This window comes from Staurois parvus, unplaced genomic scaffold (assembly GCF_062004578.1).
Source record: "Staurois parvus isolate SC_StPar_1 unplaced genomic scaffold, SC_StPar_1.0 ptg000030l, whole genome shotgun sequence".
Classification (NCBI taxonomy): Eukaryota; Metazoa; Chordata; class Amphibia; order Anura; family Ranidae; genus Staurois; species Staurois parvus.
The window spans coordinates 5,892,031-5,909,751 of record NW_028317826.1 but is presented as its reverse complement, the minus strand read 5'-3'; the positions used below and the strand labels follow the sequence as shown (position 1 = coordinate 5,909,751).

At 44.0% G+C, this 17,721-nt stretch overlaps 1 protein-coding gene across 1 annotated transcript in view; it reads left to right on the top strand.

The window, feature by feature from the left end:
* ZHX2 (zinc fingers and homeoboxes 2) overlaps window positions 1-14,868 on the top strand; it is a 98,323-nt gene extending 83,455 nt beyond the window's left edge. The window contains exons 3-4 of the mRNA XM_089659070.1: window positions 3,072-5,577; window positions 13,869-14,868. Coding sequence (XP_089515196.1) covers window positions 3,208-5,577; window positions 13,869-13,874 — 2,376 coding nt within the window. The 5' untranslated portion in view covers window positions 3,072-3,207 and the 3' untranslated portion in view covers window positions 13,875-14,868. The remainder of the gene's footprint in view (window positions 1-3,071; window positions 5,578-13,868) is intronic.
* The last annotated feature ends 2,853 nt before the right edge of the window (window positions 14,869-17,721 follow it).

Sequence of the window (17,721 nt, the reverse complement as noted above, 5' to 3'; positions counted from 1 at the left end):
CAGCAATGACACTTAACTAGCCGATCCCTGTTCCAGCATGGTGCTGCTGCAGCCAGCATACCTGGTTGCAGCAGTACCATCTGCACGGCACACTTACCGGGCGGTCAGCTGTCCTCCTTCCTTCACTTCGGCCTCTCCCTCCCTTGATTTTCACGGGGCCGCTCGGCTCCGCCTCCTCGCCGATGATTGGCCGCCTGTGTGCCTTTCCTGAGCTACAGTACTGGAGCCCAATCACCGGTGAGGAGGCGGAGCCGAGCGGCAGTGTGGACATCGAGTGAGGGAGCGGCCGGAGTGAAGGAGCTGCGCGTCCTGGACTGGATCGTCGTGGGACTGGAGCCAGGTAAGAGACAGGATTCCCCTGCCCGCCCCTGTACTTAGTGTCCCCTGCCGGCGGGCTGGATGAATGTGCACGGCGGGCCGCATGTGGCCCGGGGGCCTTAGTTTGAGGACCCCTGCTCTAAGGGCTTGTTCACCATGGTGCAAAGAAATCCGTTTTTCTGCACAAGTTCTGCAAGGGCACAACAAAATCTATTGTTCTCTATGTGCCCTGTTCACACCACAACACTAGTACAACGTGCAGAATTGTTCTGCGTAGGAATCTGCAACATATATAAAACTAATTGAAGCGTGTGTGAAAACTGATGCAAACTGATGTGTCTGCAAGTGAAATCTGTGCATCAGTTTTTCTAAACTTCTGAACGAGGCCGGGATCCTGATCTGTAAGCTAACTGCTGTGAGTGCCAACTAGGATGGACCTCGTCCTGGCTCCACACAATGTATGAAGATAAAGGTGTCCTGTAAGCTACATATCGCTGGAAACCCTGTACAGAGAGTGTATAACAGCTAGGCCACATCCCCAACAAGTTTCACACCACCCCTGGAGCTTATTCATCAAGATCCGGTGGTGGAGCAAAACGCGTTGGTGGTGGCCTGGTTGGAGCCTGGGCTGAGGCTGTTATACACTGTCCTTACAAGGCTCTCAGCAATGTGTGGCTTACAGGACATCTTTCTCTTCATACACTGGGCTCCGTCCATGTCGGAAAAAGAATAAGTACAATACTTACCTTATTCCTTGTTCCCAGAAGAGAGGCTCCCAGGATTAAGGTAGGCCCTTGGAATCTGCATATAGGGTACAATGCTGCTGGATGTGTCTGTGTGCCTGCTTGGTCCGCAACCGCAGTCCGTGAACATGAAGAAAGGAAGCAGTGGTACTCCAATGTACAAGCAGCAGACTTTACTATTCAACCCATGAAGATAAAGAGGCCACAATACATTAAGGGAACATCAGTAGATGTGTTTCATACTCCTTCAGTGCTTATTCATTACTGAAAGCTCCATGAACTCTCACTCCTTTTGATCCTCCATCAACAGGTAAAGTCAACCCAAATGAACCCTCCCCACATAAAGTGGAAGGGTAAGCTCAATAGCAAACATTTAAACTAGCAGGAATATCTCTCAACTGATCCCCACTGAGCAAACGAATGACAGGTCCGTGTCCACTCCTCTGCTGCAGAGCACACTCTACTCACTGTCCTCTATGAGCGGTCTGCCATCTCAATCCATCCGATGGATTGAAGGGGAATGGATTCCCATCCATCTCTTTTTGGCAGATCAGATTGGATTGAATGTTGCAGATGTAAACAGACACCTGTCCGTTTACACTTGCCGCTCTGTAAATGAGAATAGAGGGTCCGATCAGGTCCACCTGAAAGGCAGGCAGAACTGATTGGAACGTCCGTGTAAAAGGGGCTTTAGATAAATCCACCTAGGAAGTCCACACCTACCTTTTAAGAGCAATCTATAAAGGTATGATGTGGAGATCCACACAAACCCATTCCGGGTAGAGACAAAAAAAGCCCTTGGAATCCTTGTGTACGGTACAGCTGGTCAAGCAGCGAAGAGAAGCTCAAACCAGCTTTGTTTTCAATAGATTATGAAGCACAAGCTGTACTCCGTGTCCCTCTGACATCTGTACAAGAAAGAAGTGAAAGGGAAAACCTGACAAATGAAGTTAGACAAAAGTAAAAACCTGGCAGAATTTTTATAGCTGAATCCTGGTTAGGGTAAAAGTTAATCGTCTGATACCCCAGAACTACTGGAGTTTAATGCTCATTTTGTTTACAGGGGTAGGAATAAGGTGAAATATTTTATTCCTCACTTCTGCAGGCTTCCTCTTTTCCAAATGACCGTTCTCCCAGAGCTGCACGACTGGTCGCAGCTCTCGAATGTCGTCATATAGGATACAGGGTTAGTGGTCCTGTATTGTACACAAGGATGTAAAGGGTCTGCCTTCATCCAGGTAGTAGAGGAAAACCCTGGGAGTGAGGAATAAGGTAAGTATGGTGCTTATTCCGATCTCCCTAGACGAAATAAGCATTGGCGGGAGCACTGCTAGGTTAACTTTTTTTCCATTTACTAAGACTAACTTCTGTATTAGAAATTGGTAAATGGTCATTCTACCCTAAAGTCCTATCTCATAATTGATATTTAGGGAACCAGATGCCCAGTAGTGTCTCTTATGTCTTGAGGGCGCAAACCTGCAATTGTCTCTAGCTTTGTTGATCTCCACGTTGGAGCCCAAAGTCTTCCACTTTTTGGGTTTTAGCCATTTTGTACTCCCATGGTGCCTAATCTGTGGTCCCTGGTCTTAACAGTACAGTCCTCAGGCCCAGCAGCTAGTAATGTGAGCAATGATTAATGAAGAAGTTTTAATGGCCATGGTCTCAAGCAGTTTAATGCAACCTGTTCCCAGTCTCAGTACACATGTAGCATGTCACCAGTCACCACCCATCTCTAATAGTATGTTAGTCAATTTCTATAGTGCTACAGAGGATTGTCTGAAACTGTTATTATATGTGTCTCCCTTGGAATGTCAGGGACTGCAGTTGAGGCCCTGTGTTTGCAACCAATGATCTATCTGAATCAAAAAATGTACTATTATGCAAGAGCAAGGCAGGCAGGTTTGCAAGTCACATAATTCACTTAACTAGATGATAGATTAATACAAATATCAGATGACTGATATCTGTGCTGAAAGCAAAACATTACCGTATTCCATTTTTTTTCCACAGGTGTAACAAGTTCCAAATTTATGCAGATTCGTGAAGTAAAATATAATTCATACTGGATGATCTGTGGATTATAAACTCTTCATCAAAGTCATTTTATCTGTTCAACCTCCTACTGAAGAAGTAGTAAACGAACAGCATGGCTAGTAAACGAAAGTCTACAACACCGTGCATGGTACGGGCCTCTGAGCTTGTGGATCAAGACGATCAGGATATGGACATTGTAAGTAATGCCAATGCACCCAGTCCTGAAATCAAGAAAGACTGGTCTGGGGACAAGGAAAAGGCAGCTGAGAACAATGAAGTGGTGGAAAGTAAGCCTCCTGAAAATCAATCCAGAAGGCTTCAGGGTGGTTACGAGTGCAAGTATTGTCCATACGTAACACAGAACCTTAATGAATTTACTGAACATGTAGATATGCAACACCCGAACGTCATTCTTAATCCACTTTATGTTTGTGCTGAATGTAACTTCACAACAAAAAAATACGATTCTCTATCTGACCACAATTCAAAGAATCACCCTGGAGAGAGCAACTTCAAATTAAAACTCATGAAGCGCAATAATCAGACTATCTTAGAACAATCCATCGAGGGTGGTGGGGATGTTTCTAGCACCCACGACAACACTGAGACTGACGATAATGCGTCAGGCATATCAATACCTAAAATGCCTATTATGAAGCTTGGAAGAAGCCGATTTGAAGGAAGGAGGTCATCAAGGAGGAATGAGGAATCTTTGCTTGACTATCAGTTTGGCTTCAGTGCATCTCTTCCGGAAACAAATGGCTTTTCTGGGAATGGTCTAACTCATGTCATGCCATCTGTTCAACTTCCACCCAACATCCACCTCCTTCCAAAAGTTGCGGTGCCACTGAACAGCAACAAATATAACTCTGCTCTTGACACTAATGTAACCTTGATCAGCTCATTTAACAAATTTCCTTACCCAACGCAAGCAGAGCTGTCGTGGTTGACCGCGGCTTCAAAACATCCTGAAGAGCAAATCAGAATCTGGTTTGCTACCCAGAGATTAAAGCATGGTATAAGCTGGTCCCCAGAAGAGGTAGAGGAGGCCAGAAAGAAAATGTTCAATGGGACTATACAGTCTGTTCCCCACACCTTCACAGTATTACCAGCCCCCTTAACTACTACGGCTAAAATTGCACAGCCTATTATCCAGACTGCAGTACCGTGTCAAATCATTGGTCAGCCTGGTCTAGTCTTAACTCAATTAACAAATGCTTCTGCGGTTACAATTCCTTCACTCCCTGTTAGTATTGGCACTACTCCAAGTCAAACCCAGAAACGCACCATGCAGAGCCCCCAAGAAGCACCTGAGCCAAAGCGTCAGAGTACGGGACAGGTTCCATCTCCATCTACTCCCAGGTTACACTCTGTGTCCTCACGGCATGAGCGTAAAAAGACCCATGAACAGATATCGCTTTTAAAAGCTAGCTTTGTCATGAGCCAGTTCCCTGATGATGCCGAAGTTTACAGGTTAATAGATGCCACTGGCTTGCCCAGAAGTGAAATTAAGAAATGGTTTAGTGACCATAGGTATAGAAGCCAGAGAGGTCTTGTTAATATCACCAGTGAAACCTTAATCAAAGACCAGCTGTCTGGCCGGACCCGTCGCCCTTACCATTACAGGGATTTGGGTCGAAAGGTTGCACTGACAACAGAGGATCAAATTCAATGTCTTGAAAGCAGTTTTGCAAAAAGCCCGTATCCCACACAAGCGGAAATTGATCGCTTGCGATCAGAGACGAAACTGTCCCGAAGAGACATAGACTTGTGGTTCTCCGATAGAAGGAAGACGAAAGATTCCGTGGAGCAAGAAGTTTTAGATGCTATGGGCTCTGAAAATGATGGGTTTATGAATGGGGCAACAACTCATTCTGGGGGCTCTTCCCCACAGATCAAATCAAGACAGGAGCAGCTTCACCTCTTAAAAAGTACCTTTGCAAGAACCCAGTGGCCATCTCCACAGGAGTACGACCAATTAGCAGCACAGACTGGGCTTGTTAGGACAGAAATTGTAAAATGGTTTAAGGATCACCGATGTGTTCTCCGAACTGGCAGTTTAAGATGGATGGAACAATACCGCAAAAATTACGAACGCTCTCTAGAAGAGCGGAAAAGGTTCATCAAAATGGTGTCTGCCACAAAGGCAGGCAAGGAGATTCTAGTGGAGTATTTCCAGGAATATGGTCAGCTCCATGATGAGGACCTTGAGCTTCTCATGCTCAAGAGTAAAATGAATTCTGAGCAAGTCAAGGCTTATTTGGGGGAAATGCAGGAACAAGTGGCTCTAGATCAGCTGGACAATGATCAAGATGATAAATACGATACAGAGAGCGAACCCAAGGACTGGAACAGGTCCTTACATGATGATGAAGACATCATTTCAGATGGTGGGGACAGCTGGAGCCATACTGGACAGGATACCCTAGATGACACAGCGGACTATGAGTATGAAAATATTCCCAATGAGGACTCTAACCAGGTAATTAACACAAGGATATGCAACATTTTCAAAAAAGTAGTTTTATGTGCTTTTTCTTCTTGCTAATATTGGTACTAATAAACCATGTCTTAAAAGGTTTCCTGGGTAGGAAACCATCTATTATGGATTCAGAAGACATTTAGGGGCAGCTCTGCACAGAAACCAATCGGCTTCCAGGTTTTATTGTCAAAGCCTAACTGAGCAAGCTGAAGTTAGAAGCTGATTGGCTACCATGCACAGCTGCACCAGATTTTGTACTCTCCAGTTTCAGTAAATCAGCCTATTTGTTTTCAGTTTAGGTAACTGAAATCTGTTTTTATACTTAATTGCCAGATCAACTTAAATTGAAATCAGGCTTGCACTCTGAGCATCTGGATAGTAGTTTGAACAGTAATGTATTAGAGGCTGAATGGGTTTTGTAGTGACAAGATGGATGGTGCCACCCAAATATGAGCAGTGTGTGTCACCAGCACATGCTCAAATAGTGTGTTTTTGTTCTGTGGTTTTTTGGGGTTTTTTTTTTTTTACATTGAGAATCTGGACATTTCAAGACCACACAAGGGCCTCTTTATCTAGACAAGTGATATTGCTTACAGAGCATTGAAAAAGTATTCATACCCACTTGAAATTTTCCACATGTTATGTTACAACCAAAAACGTAAATGTATTTTTTGGGAATTTTATGTGATAGACCAGTGATGGCGAACCTTTTTGAGCCCGAGTGCCCAAACTGCAACCCAAAACCAACTTATTTCTCTCAAAGTGCCAACACTGCAATGAAACCTGAATATCGAGCTTTTGGTTTAGAAAAAACAACTCGTACAGTAGTGCAAACTAATTAACAGTACAGGGATGACCAGAGACTGTGGACACAGTACAGGGATGACCAGAGACTGCGGACACAGTACAGGGATGACCAGAGACTGCAGACACAGTACAGGGATGACCAGAGACTGCAGACACAGTACAGGGATGACCAGAGACTGCAGACACAGTACAGGGATGACCAGAGACTGCAGACACAGTACAGGGATGACCAGAGACTGCAGACACAGTACAGGGATGACCAGAGACTGCAGACACAGTACAGGGATGACCAGAGACTGCAGACACAGTACAGGGATGACCAGAGACTGCAGACACAGTACAGGGATGACCAGAGACTGCAGACACAGTACAGGGATGACCAGAGACTGCAGACACAGTACAGGGATGACCAGAGACTGCAGACACAGTACAGGGATGACCAGAGACTGCAGACACAGTACAGGGATGACCAGAGACTGCAGACACAGTACAGGGATGACCAGAGACTGCAGACACAGTACAGGGATGACCAGAGACTGCAGACACAGTACAGGGATGACCAGAGACTGCAGACAGCACAGGGATGACCAGAGACTGCGGACAGTACAGGGGATGACCAGAGACTGCGGACAGTACAGGGATGACCAGAGACTGCGGACAGCACAGGGATGACCAGAGACTGCGGACAGTACAGAGATGACTGCTGACCTTTGGGGAGGGAGGGGGAGCGGGTACCTGAATTTGACAGGTACCCGCTCTTACTTCCGCAGAGTTTTTTTTTTATCTTACCTGTTCCTTTATCCAGCCGCGCGCTGTCTTCCCGGCTTCTGTAGTGTGGGCGCTCGTCGGACAGCCGGATGCCCAGTGCGCATGCGCGAGAAGCGCTGCGCTTTGTGATTGGTCCGGCGGCTTCTGGGATCTGTCATGTGTCCCAGGTACCGCCTTACCATTCACAAAGAGCACTGCTTCTTGTGCATGCGCACTTGGGACCCGGCTGTCACGCACACTACAGCCGGGAAGACAGCGCGCCGCTGGATTCTCCTGGCGTGCCCACAGATAAGGCTCGGCGTGCCGGCTGTGGCACGCGTGCCACGGGTTCGCCATCACTGTGATAGACTAACAGAAAGTGGCACATAACTGTGAAGTGGAAGGAAAATGATAAATAGTTTTCAAAATGTTTTACAAATATGTGAAAAGTGTGGCGTGCATTTGTATTCAGCCCCCCTGAGACAATACTTTGTAGAACCACCTTTCACTGCAATTACAGCTGCAAATCTTTTTGGGGATGTCTCTACCACTTTGCACATCTAGAGAGTGAAATGTTTGCCGATTCTTCTTTGCAAAATAGCTCAAGCTCTGTCAGATTGGATGGAGAGCGTCTGTGAACAGCAATTTTAAAGTCTTGCCACAGATTCAGGTCTGGACTTTGACTGGGCCATTCTAATACATGAATATGCTTTGATCTAAACCATTCCATTGTAGCTCTGGCTGTATGTTTAGGGTTGTTGTCCTGCTGGAAGGTGACCCTACATCCCAGTCTCAAGTCTTTTACAGACTCTTGACAGGTTTTACTCTAAGATTGCCCTGTATTTGGCTTCATCCATCTTCCCGTCAACTCTGACCAGCTTCCCTGTCCCTGCTGAAGAAAAGCATCCCCACAACATGATGCTGCCACCACCAGGTTTCACGGTGGGAATGGTGTGTTCAGGGTGATGTGCAGTGTTTATTTTCCGCCACACAGTGTTTTTTGCTTTTAGGCCAAAAAGTTCAGTTTTGGTCTCATCTGACCAGAGCGCCTTCTTCCACATGTTTGCTGTGTCCCCCACATGGCTTCTGCAAATGGGACTTCTTATGGCTTTCTTCTTGCCACTCTTCCAAAAAGGCCAGATTTGTGGAGTGCACGACTAATAGTGTGTTCCTTGGCCTTCATGAAGCTGTTTGGTCACTAATGTTCTCTAACCTACCTCTGAGGGCTTCACAGAACAGCAGTATTTATACTGAGATTAAATTACACACATGTGGACTCTATTTACTAATTAGGTGACTTTTGAAGGCAATTGGTTCAACCAGATTTTATTTAGGGGTATCAGAGTAAAGGGGGCTGAATACAAATGCATGCCACACTTTTCAGATATTTATTTGTAAATAATTTTGAAAACCATTTATAATTTTCCTTCCACTTCACAATTATGAGCCACTTTGTGTTGGTTTATCACATAAAATCCCAATAAAATACAGTTACATTTCTGGTTATAACATGACAAAATGTGGAAAATTTCAAGGAGTAAGAATACTTTTTCAGGCGCTGTATGTGCTTCGAGATCTAAAGGGAGGTTGTGTAGGTGGACTCTGTAGAAGTGAGGAGGATCAGTACAGGTGCCCTTAGGCATGATACAAGACTTCAGATTATCTCAGGCATGTGGGCAGCTGCTGACAGATCCCAGCGTAACAAGCAGTTAGACCTAAAGGACCTTCAGCCAGTGCTGTTCACTAAGCTTAACCAGTGCAGTCTTCAGTATCTGCACTGTGCCTTCCCTCCAACTGCTGTGTGAACTAAATAGGTAAAATGACCCTTGTAGTGGGGCTTCCCTCACAATGCAGGGGTTAAATGCTTGTTAAATCTTGGGCAGTGGTTTAGAACTTCAGTCCTTAACCACTTGCCCTCCAGAGGATTTACCCCCCTTCCTGACCAGGTTATTTTTTGCGATACGGCACTGCATTACTTTAACAGACAATTGCGCGGTCATGCAATGCTGAACCCAAATGGGATTTATGTCCTTTTCCCACAAATAGAGCTTTCTTTTGGTGGAATTTGATTGCCTCTGCATTTTTTTATTTTTTGTGCTATAAACAAAAAAAGACTGACAATTTTGAAACAAAAAAACAAAATAATATTGTTGACACTTTGCTATAGAACATGTCCAGTAAAAAAATATAATTTTGTCATAAATTTTAGGCCACAATGTATTCTGCAACATGTCTTTGCGAAGAAAAAATCCTGGTACGTGTAAATTAATTGGCTCACGTCAAAGTTAATAGCGTTTACAAATGGTGGTGTATATATACTGTTTTTTTTTTTTACACTAGTAATGGCAGCGATCAGCAACTTATAGCAGGACTGCGGCGGGCATTCGGATAGTGGGGGGGGGGGGGGGGGGGGACTGACTAACTGCCACGGACATCCCCAGTGACACCAATACAGTGATCAGTGCTAATAAAAAGCACTGACACTGTACTAATGACACTGGGCAGGCAGGGGTTAACATCTGGGGTGATCAAAGGGTTAACTGTGTGCTGTGTGTTTACTATGTAAGCATACTGCTCTGTATTGCTCTGCTCTGCAAAACAATACAAAGCAGCATGCTGGTGCTGACAGAGGAGAGATCTGTATTGTTTACATACAGATCTCTCCCCTGTTAGTGTTCCTTAGCGATCACTGGGTGTGGGTGGAAAATCTCTGGCTGGGCAGGGTGGCGTGTGCGTGCCCCCTACCTGGAAAGGGGAATACGAAATTGTGTGTGTGTCGCTGGTTCAAATCCCAACCTTGGCACCACCTGCCTTGAGTTTGCATGTTCTCCGTGTGCCTGTGTGGGTGTCCTCCCAGGTCCTTCAGCTTCCTCCCACACTCCAAAGACATGCTGGCAGGTGAATTGGCTCCTGTCTAAATTGGCCCTGGTATGTGTATGTATGAATGTAAGTTAGAGACCTTAGATTGTACACCCCTTGAGGGTTAGGGACTGATTATTATACAGTATTTATATAGTGCCAAATGGTTTGCTCAGCGCTGTACAGTAGGGGGACAGAACATGAGACAAGACAGTAACAATACAATACACGAGGGGTTCGAGGGCCCTGCTCTTTCGCGCTTACAATCTAGGAGGGAGGGGAAGGTGGTATAGGAGGAAATGGCTGTGGGGGATGGAGTGGTGGGAGGAGTGGAGGAGGTTAGTTGTTAGGTGAGGTCGGGTGTTAGGTGAGGTTGGGGTAGGCTTCCTTGAAGAGGAGGGTTTTCAGGGTGCGCCTGAAGGTGAGGAGGGTAGGTGACAGTATGGTGGATTGGGGTAGGGAGTTCCAGAGGATGGGAGAAGTCCTAGAGAAGTCCTGCAATCGGGCGTGGGCTGATGTGAATGTACAATATATATAAAGCGCTGCTTTAATTGACGGCGCTATATAAGTACTGAAATAAATAAAAAATAAAATATACGTGATTTTGCGCAGCCCTGCCAACCTGTAGCAGTAGTTCTGCTATAGGGCGGTCCGGAAGCGGTTAAGTACCCCCTTAACAGGTCATGTTTTCAGGACTTCCTTGAATTTGCACAGGTGCTTTAAATCAATGTCAATTTTATCTAAGAGAAATTCCCAAAACATGGCCTGTCTGGGGGTACTTGAGTAATGTGGTTGGAAGACACTGGTCCAGGGGGATAGGAATGAAGGCAGGAATACTTGGCTTTTTAAAGTAGTCCATAGATGACTCAATTTTTCTTTCCTTCCACCATGGATGGAAGGAAAGAAAATCACTCAATTCCCCCATCAACACAGTCAGTGTTGACTAGGGAATGCATCCTGCAGAGCTATTGTGTTCTGCCAGCCGGGAGGAATGCAGAACCATCTTGGCCGGCAGAACACGATTACTGCTAGCCGGTATAGCCGCTGGCAGTAATTGAATGCAAGAAATCCAACAGGCTGGTTGCACCCAAGTCAATTCAATTGGCCTGCCCATATGTAAATTGACTCTTAGCTGCTCCCTGCTAAACCAGCTAAATTTCGATGCTCTACTTTCACATTGAAGAGCTACTGTAACTTTGCAGGGAATATTGACCGTGTCTTAAAAAAAAAAAACCCTGACTCACTGATGCGTACCTCTGCAGTGATTCAGCTGCCGCTGCTTCTTTCATTGCAGTTGTCACCAGAATACCCAGTGTTGGCTGTCCTTAGAGCCCAGAGGGAGCCATGACTTCACCCTTCTGACAGTACTTGGGCCTGCCTGGTGCTTTGTCTGCTAGACTCTCGCCCTGTCACATGGGAGGGGATCACACATACCCAATACCTGGAAACAATGGGTTAGTTTGTGCCCCTTGAGGCAGGAGCAGCTGATGGGGGTGTTCTGGACGGGTGTGTCACTTTGAATATTCAGATGTCTCTTTAATATAGTGTAATTTGTGTCCATAAAAAGTGCAAACATTGAATAATATAGAGGTTTTTTTTAGGTATTTAATATTGGAAGTATATTTTATAGGTTACAAAGGTCAAATGAAAACCAAAAGGTGTCCCTTTTTATTTATAAAATATTTAACTAGTGGAATATTTTATTTAAATGGGCTGTTGAGGAAAACCAAAGTTTTTCTCTCTCTCCTCAGCCCTTATGCCCGGGGGTTCCATGTGTAAGGGTTCCTGGTTTTCGGTGGGCACAGCAAGCTGGAATTAGATATTGCCTGCAGTGCCACCTACTGCCGAAATCTGGAATGGCAGCACAGAGACTAAAAGCATTTTATTTTACTAGATGGACTTAAAAGTATAGGTGAAGCCAGCTGTTTTGAATTTCTGGTTCCCCATCACATACTATGGTTCCTTTCGTTGGCTCGTTCATCACTGTAGTGTGTAGGAGATGGCTGGAGGGGCCTAAGTGCACAGCAGGGAAACCAGATATTCTACACATTTGAAAATATCAGGTACATGCAGCAGCTGAAGATCTGCAGCATGGTAGAGTTTTAGGACTCGGGCAACTGGAAAGAAAAAAAAAAATGAGATAATAGCACAGTGGCTAAATGGTTCGCACTTCTGCCTGGCAGTACTTGGGTCGTTGGTTCAAATCCCAGCCACGGCACCACCTGCCTGGAGTTTGCATGTTCTCCCTGTGCCTGCGTGGGTTTCCTCCCACACTCCAAAGACATGCTGGTAGGTGAATTGGCTCCTGTCTAAATTGTCCCTAGTATGTGTATGTATGAATGTGAGTTAGGGACCTTAGACTGTACGCCCCTTGAGGGTTAGGGACTGATGTGAATGTACAATATATATGTAAAGTGCTGCGTAAATTGATGGCGCTATATAAGTACCTGTAATAAATAATAATGGCGGATGAATGTTGATTCTAACTTATTAAATTTGAAGGAAGCACCTTGCAGCTTCAGAATATGTTTCGGTTTTATCAAGATCTGGGATCCATGGCTTCAGACTCCAGGCTTACCCCCCCCCTTGGCCCTGGTGTCCCTGTGCATTCTACAATGCTAGTTGGCTTCATAATTATAGTCCCTGTTCAGAGGAATGCTGTTGCTAGAGTAACGGAATTGTATGGTAATGCCAATTGGTAGGAATGCAGGGGCGGACTGACCATTTGGAAACTTGGGCACTGCCCGAGGGCCCAGGGTCAGTAGGGGGCCCCATGAGATGCCACTGGTACCTTTTTCATAGGCTTTTTTGAGTTTGGGCAAGGACACAGGGGCCCCATGATCCCCTATTGCCCTGGGGCCCCATAAGTTGTCAGTCCGCCCCTGGTAAGGCAAGAATTATATGGGCATAACTTTTTTCACTTTTGAGCTTTGTACTTTGTTGGTTCCTAATCTATATTTCTGTGGGTTGCATAAATGTTGCATGTATACTATGCCTCACTTTAGGAATGAGCAGTCTAAGTAAGAATGGTATTAGCTGCTGTATTCTGTTCCATTGCTATATATCGGCCTTGGTGTGCTGTACTGGTACTATTTCTTGCTCTGAATTTATCTGATAATGTATGTGTAAGAATTTTATTGTCTCTTGTGAAGAGTCAGCCCCGGTTCACATATATGCGGCCGTGCGGGCCGCGTTTTTCACAGGCACGAGAGCCCATTCATTTGAATGGACTCTCGTGCCCATGACACACAGGGAAGAAGTCCCTTCACTTCTTTTGAAAACGCAGCCCACACGGGAAGCTCTGCTCCCGGTACGGATGCGTTTTCCAGTGCAGGCAGCATGCCATTAGAAGTAATGGCACCTGCCCGTGGGTCCGCATTTCTCTGTGTGGGTGGTGCAGCTGCACGGATTTTCGTGCGGATCCGCAGTGGCACCACCGGCACAGATGTGAACCTAGGGTCAATTGTCAGATTGTACAATTCTGTTTTTGTTTGTTTTATGTTTTGTTTTTTTTTTTTTTTTTTTCCGGTTTTGTGGATTGTAAAGTGAAAAAAAAACTCCAATAAAAAGGTAATTGGGGGGAGGGGGGATATAAAAAAAAAACGCTGTGTCAGAACAGTAATATAAATTTAATTTGGATATGGTGTTTAATGGTGGACTAATTGTCTGTCAGTCAAACTATTGCAGCACTGAAAATTAAATGATCATACCACAGTACGCAAATATAAAGAGAAAGGGGTACGAGACTTCAGTTGGACTGTAAAATCGCCCACAGGTGGGGAATTGACCCGGAGGAGTAATGCAAGCAGCAGGATTGAATTCCTATTACAGGAAGCCGATTTTATATTTTGACTGTTTTTTTTCTTTTCTTCCCCCAGGTGTAAAGGCAAGTGGCGAAGATCCTGAATACTGACGATAATAGCAGAGATTTATTTTCCTACTGTCAATGAGAAAACATGCTGGTTTTTTTTTGTTTTTGGATCAGCCCCTGTCCATGCACTCGTCTTGGTTTATAAAACTAAAAAGTTCTTTTTTGCCAAAGAACTAAAACCCTACAGACTTTGTACAATCCCCCACCCATAGCCTCTTTACTGGAACTGCTTTCAAGTGTGGGATTATTTGGATGCGCAGTTTTTTTTTCTTTTTTTTTTTTTAATTAAAATTTGCATTGTTTAGAATTAGTAACCACTAAGTTGTCTAATTTGTTCATTTTTTATGTATATAGAACATATATATTTAAGTCCTTGTGAAAGAGCCATGGAAAAATGGGACCACTGCCTTTGTGGGAGTGTCGAGCTGGGTGGGTCAAATTCTAAGTGGGAGAGGGGTGCAAAACATTCAGCTCAAGGAGAGCACCTGATATGTTAATATCTGTTGTTTCTATTTTATTCCATCAGAATGAACTGCCTTCTCCTGAAAACCAACCATTGGCATATCAGGGCTTCGACATTTGGCCAATTTGTACACAAACTTAAAATTTAAAAGGGCTTCCTGGGTTTTTTTTTAGGTATACCCGGACATTCAAGTACTAAAGAGACAGTAGAATGGGGTCGCTAATATGTATGTGTGGAATAGTTTAATTTTTCAGAAAGACTAATTTGTTTTTTGTATTTTTTTAATATATAAAATTGATCTGAAAGACGTGAGCACAACTAAAGACTGTTTGTCGCGTTTTAGGCCTAGGTTATCCTACCCTGTGAGTGCACTTTCGGAATAACTTTTTATTTTCTCGGTTTGGATCCCTCATCTCCTAAATGTATATGATAAAAAAAAAAGAATAGTTCTCATTTCAGTACACTGCACAAAGATACTAGGAGGTTTGAATAAAACTTACGAAAGATAATTTAAATAAAACCATTTTTATTGCCTTGTTCATAAGATTTGATCGCATTTCTTTCTCCCCCCCCCCCCCCTTTTTTTTTTTTTTTTTTTTTTTGCCTTCTAAATTGCTGCTATTGAAAAAGGATAACTTTTTTTTGTGTGTGTGTGTATGTGTTATTGTTTTTTGTTTTTCATTTGTATATATTTATAGGCATTTACAATGAATATAAAAAGTCTACACACCACTATTAAAATGTCAGGTTTCTGTGATGTAAAAAAAATTAGACAGATGAATTTCAGAAGGTTTTTCATCTTTTAATGTAACCTATAAATAATACAACTCAAGTGAAGAGAAGTAAAAATAAAAAACAATAATAGGGTTGAATAAGTGTGCACACTCTTAAACTAATACTTTTGTTGAAGCACCTTTTTGATTTTATTACAGCACTCAGTGTTTTTGGGTATGAGTCTGTCAGCACGGCACATCTTGACTTGGCAATATTTTCCCACTCTTACTTGCAAAAACTCTCCAAATCAATCAGATTGCAAGGGCATCTCCTGTGCACAGCCCTCTCAATCACCCCACAGATTTTCGATCGGATTCAGGTCTGGGCTCTTGCTGGGCCATTCCAAAATGTTAATCTTCTGGTGAAGTCATTCCTTTGTTGATTTGGATGTATGGTTTGGTTCGGTGTCATGCTGAAAGATGGAGTTCCTCTTCATGTTCAGCTTTCTAGAAGAAGCCTCAAGGTTTTGTGCCAATATTGACTGGTATTTGGAACTGTTCACAATTCCCTCAACCTTGAAGTGGGCCCCAGTTCCAGCTGGAGAAAAACAGCCCTAAAGCATGATGCTGCCACCACCACCACCATGCTTCAATGTGGGTATATTGGTTTTTTTTTTTTTTTTTTTCTTGGTGATGTGCATTGTTGTTTTTGCACCAAACGTATCTTTTGTAATTCTGGCCAAAAAGTCTAACCTTGGTTTCATCAGATCAGAACACATTTTCCCACATGCTTTTGGGAGACTTCAGATCACTGTAAAATTTAGCCGGACGTGGATGTTTTTCTTCGTAAGAAAAGGCTTCCATCTTGCCACTCTACCCCATAGCCCAGACATATGAAGAATACAGAAGATTGTTGTCACATGTACCGCACAGCCAGTACTTGCCAGATATTCCTGCAGCTCCTTTAATGTCGCTGTAGGCCTCTTGGCAGTCTTTCAGACCAGTTTTCTTCTCGTCTTTTCATCAAGTTTGGAGGGACGTCCAGTTCTTGGTCACTGTTGCGCCATATTTTCTCCACTTGATGATCACTGTTCCATGGTATATTTAATGCCTTGGACATTCTTTTGTACCCTTCTCCTGACTGATCTCTTTTAACAGTGACATCCCTCTGATGCTTTGGAAGCTCTCTGCAGACCATGGCTTTTGTTGTAGGATGCGACTAAGAAAATGTCAGGAAAGACCTACTAGACCACTGAACTTTTATTTGGGGTTAATCATAGGCACTTTAAATGATGGCAGGTGTGTACTGACTCCTATTTAACATGATTTTGAATGTGATTGCTTAATTCTGAACACCTCTACATCCCCAGTTATAAGAGGGTGTGCACACTTGTGCAACCACATTATTTTAGTTTTTTTCTTGTTCAAATATTTTATTGTCATTTTAACAAAGGGAAACGACAAAGGTAAAAGACATTTCGCAAACAAAGTCATAGACAGTAGTATCAGCGGTAGTTATGTCTATATAAGGAAGGGGAGAGGAGGAAAATGCTGGTATAACAATGTGGTATTACAATTGACAGAAGGTGAGCAGAAACATTTTACATAATTACAGACAGAATTTGGAAAGAAGGAGAAACCTACTCCCCAATGCTTTGTAAGGGAATTGGAACATGTGAGTGTAAAATTATGCAGGATGGCATATGAAGAGGGGACATAGGGGAAAAGGAAAAAAAGGAAACCAGGAGGGGGGGGGGCAAGTAGGGAAGGTCCAAAGGAAAGTGGGAATGGGAGGGTGTGAGTGGCTCCACAAATGATTACAAGAAATGAAATGTGTGGCGTAGGTATAAGATGGTACCAGGGTAGCCTAAAGTAAAGAGGTTTATCATGGGATAAGAAGGGAGTCGTCAAAGTTTGACAGGAGAAAACACTCAACCCAGGGGTTCCAAACATTCAAGAATTTAGGGATAGTGTCTAGAATTGTAGCTTCCACTTTAGCATGAATCATAGCCTGTGTAACTCTATTTTTAACAACTACGATGCTTAGGGAGGGAGATTTCCAAGATTTGGCTATGACCTGTTTGGCTGCCGTGGTACCTTGCAGCATAAGTTTGAATTGCGAGTTGGTGACCCCGGGGGGCGTAGATTAAGCAGAGCTGTAACTGGGTCTGGCTGAAGTGTTTTTGCGCTAAGCCTGGACAAAATACCAAAGACATCAGCCCAGAAGGCTTGGGCTATTGGGCAATCTCACCAGATATGTAAATGTTTACCCGGGTCTACACAGCCCCTAAAGCAAGCGGGGGAGTAATTTGGTGTGTACTTTGCAATTCTCGCTGGGACCAAGTAGCAGCGGGTTAAGATTTTATAATTGGTTTCTAAAGCCACTATATTTTGTGTGGATGATTTGGTACTGGACCATATACGGTCCTACTCAAAGGGATCCAATTGCCGGCCAAGGTCCGTCTCCCACTTGCCGGTGTATGGAGGAGAAGACATTACTGAGGTTGTAAGAAGGGAGTACAAGCATGAGATGAGGCCTCGTCTATGGAGGTCTTTGTGACCAGCCCGCTCAAAGGGAGACATAGTGTTTGATTTGGCTGGTTGTAGTATATGGAGCGTAAAAGTGTTGCAATTTGTAAGTATCTGAATATTTCAGAAGCTGGAAGGCCATGTGTGTCGCGCAA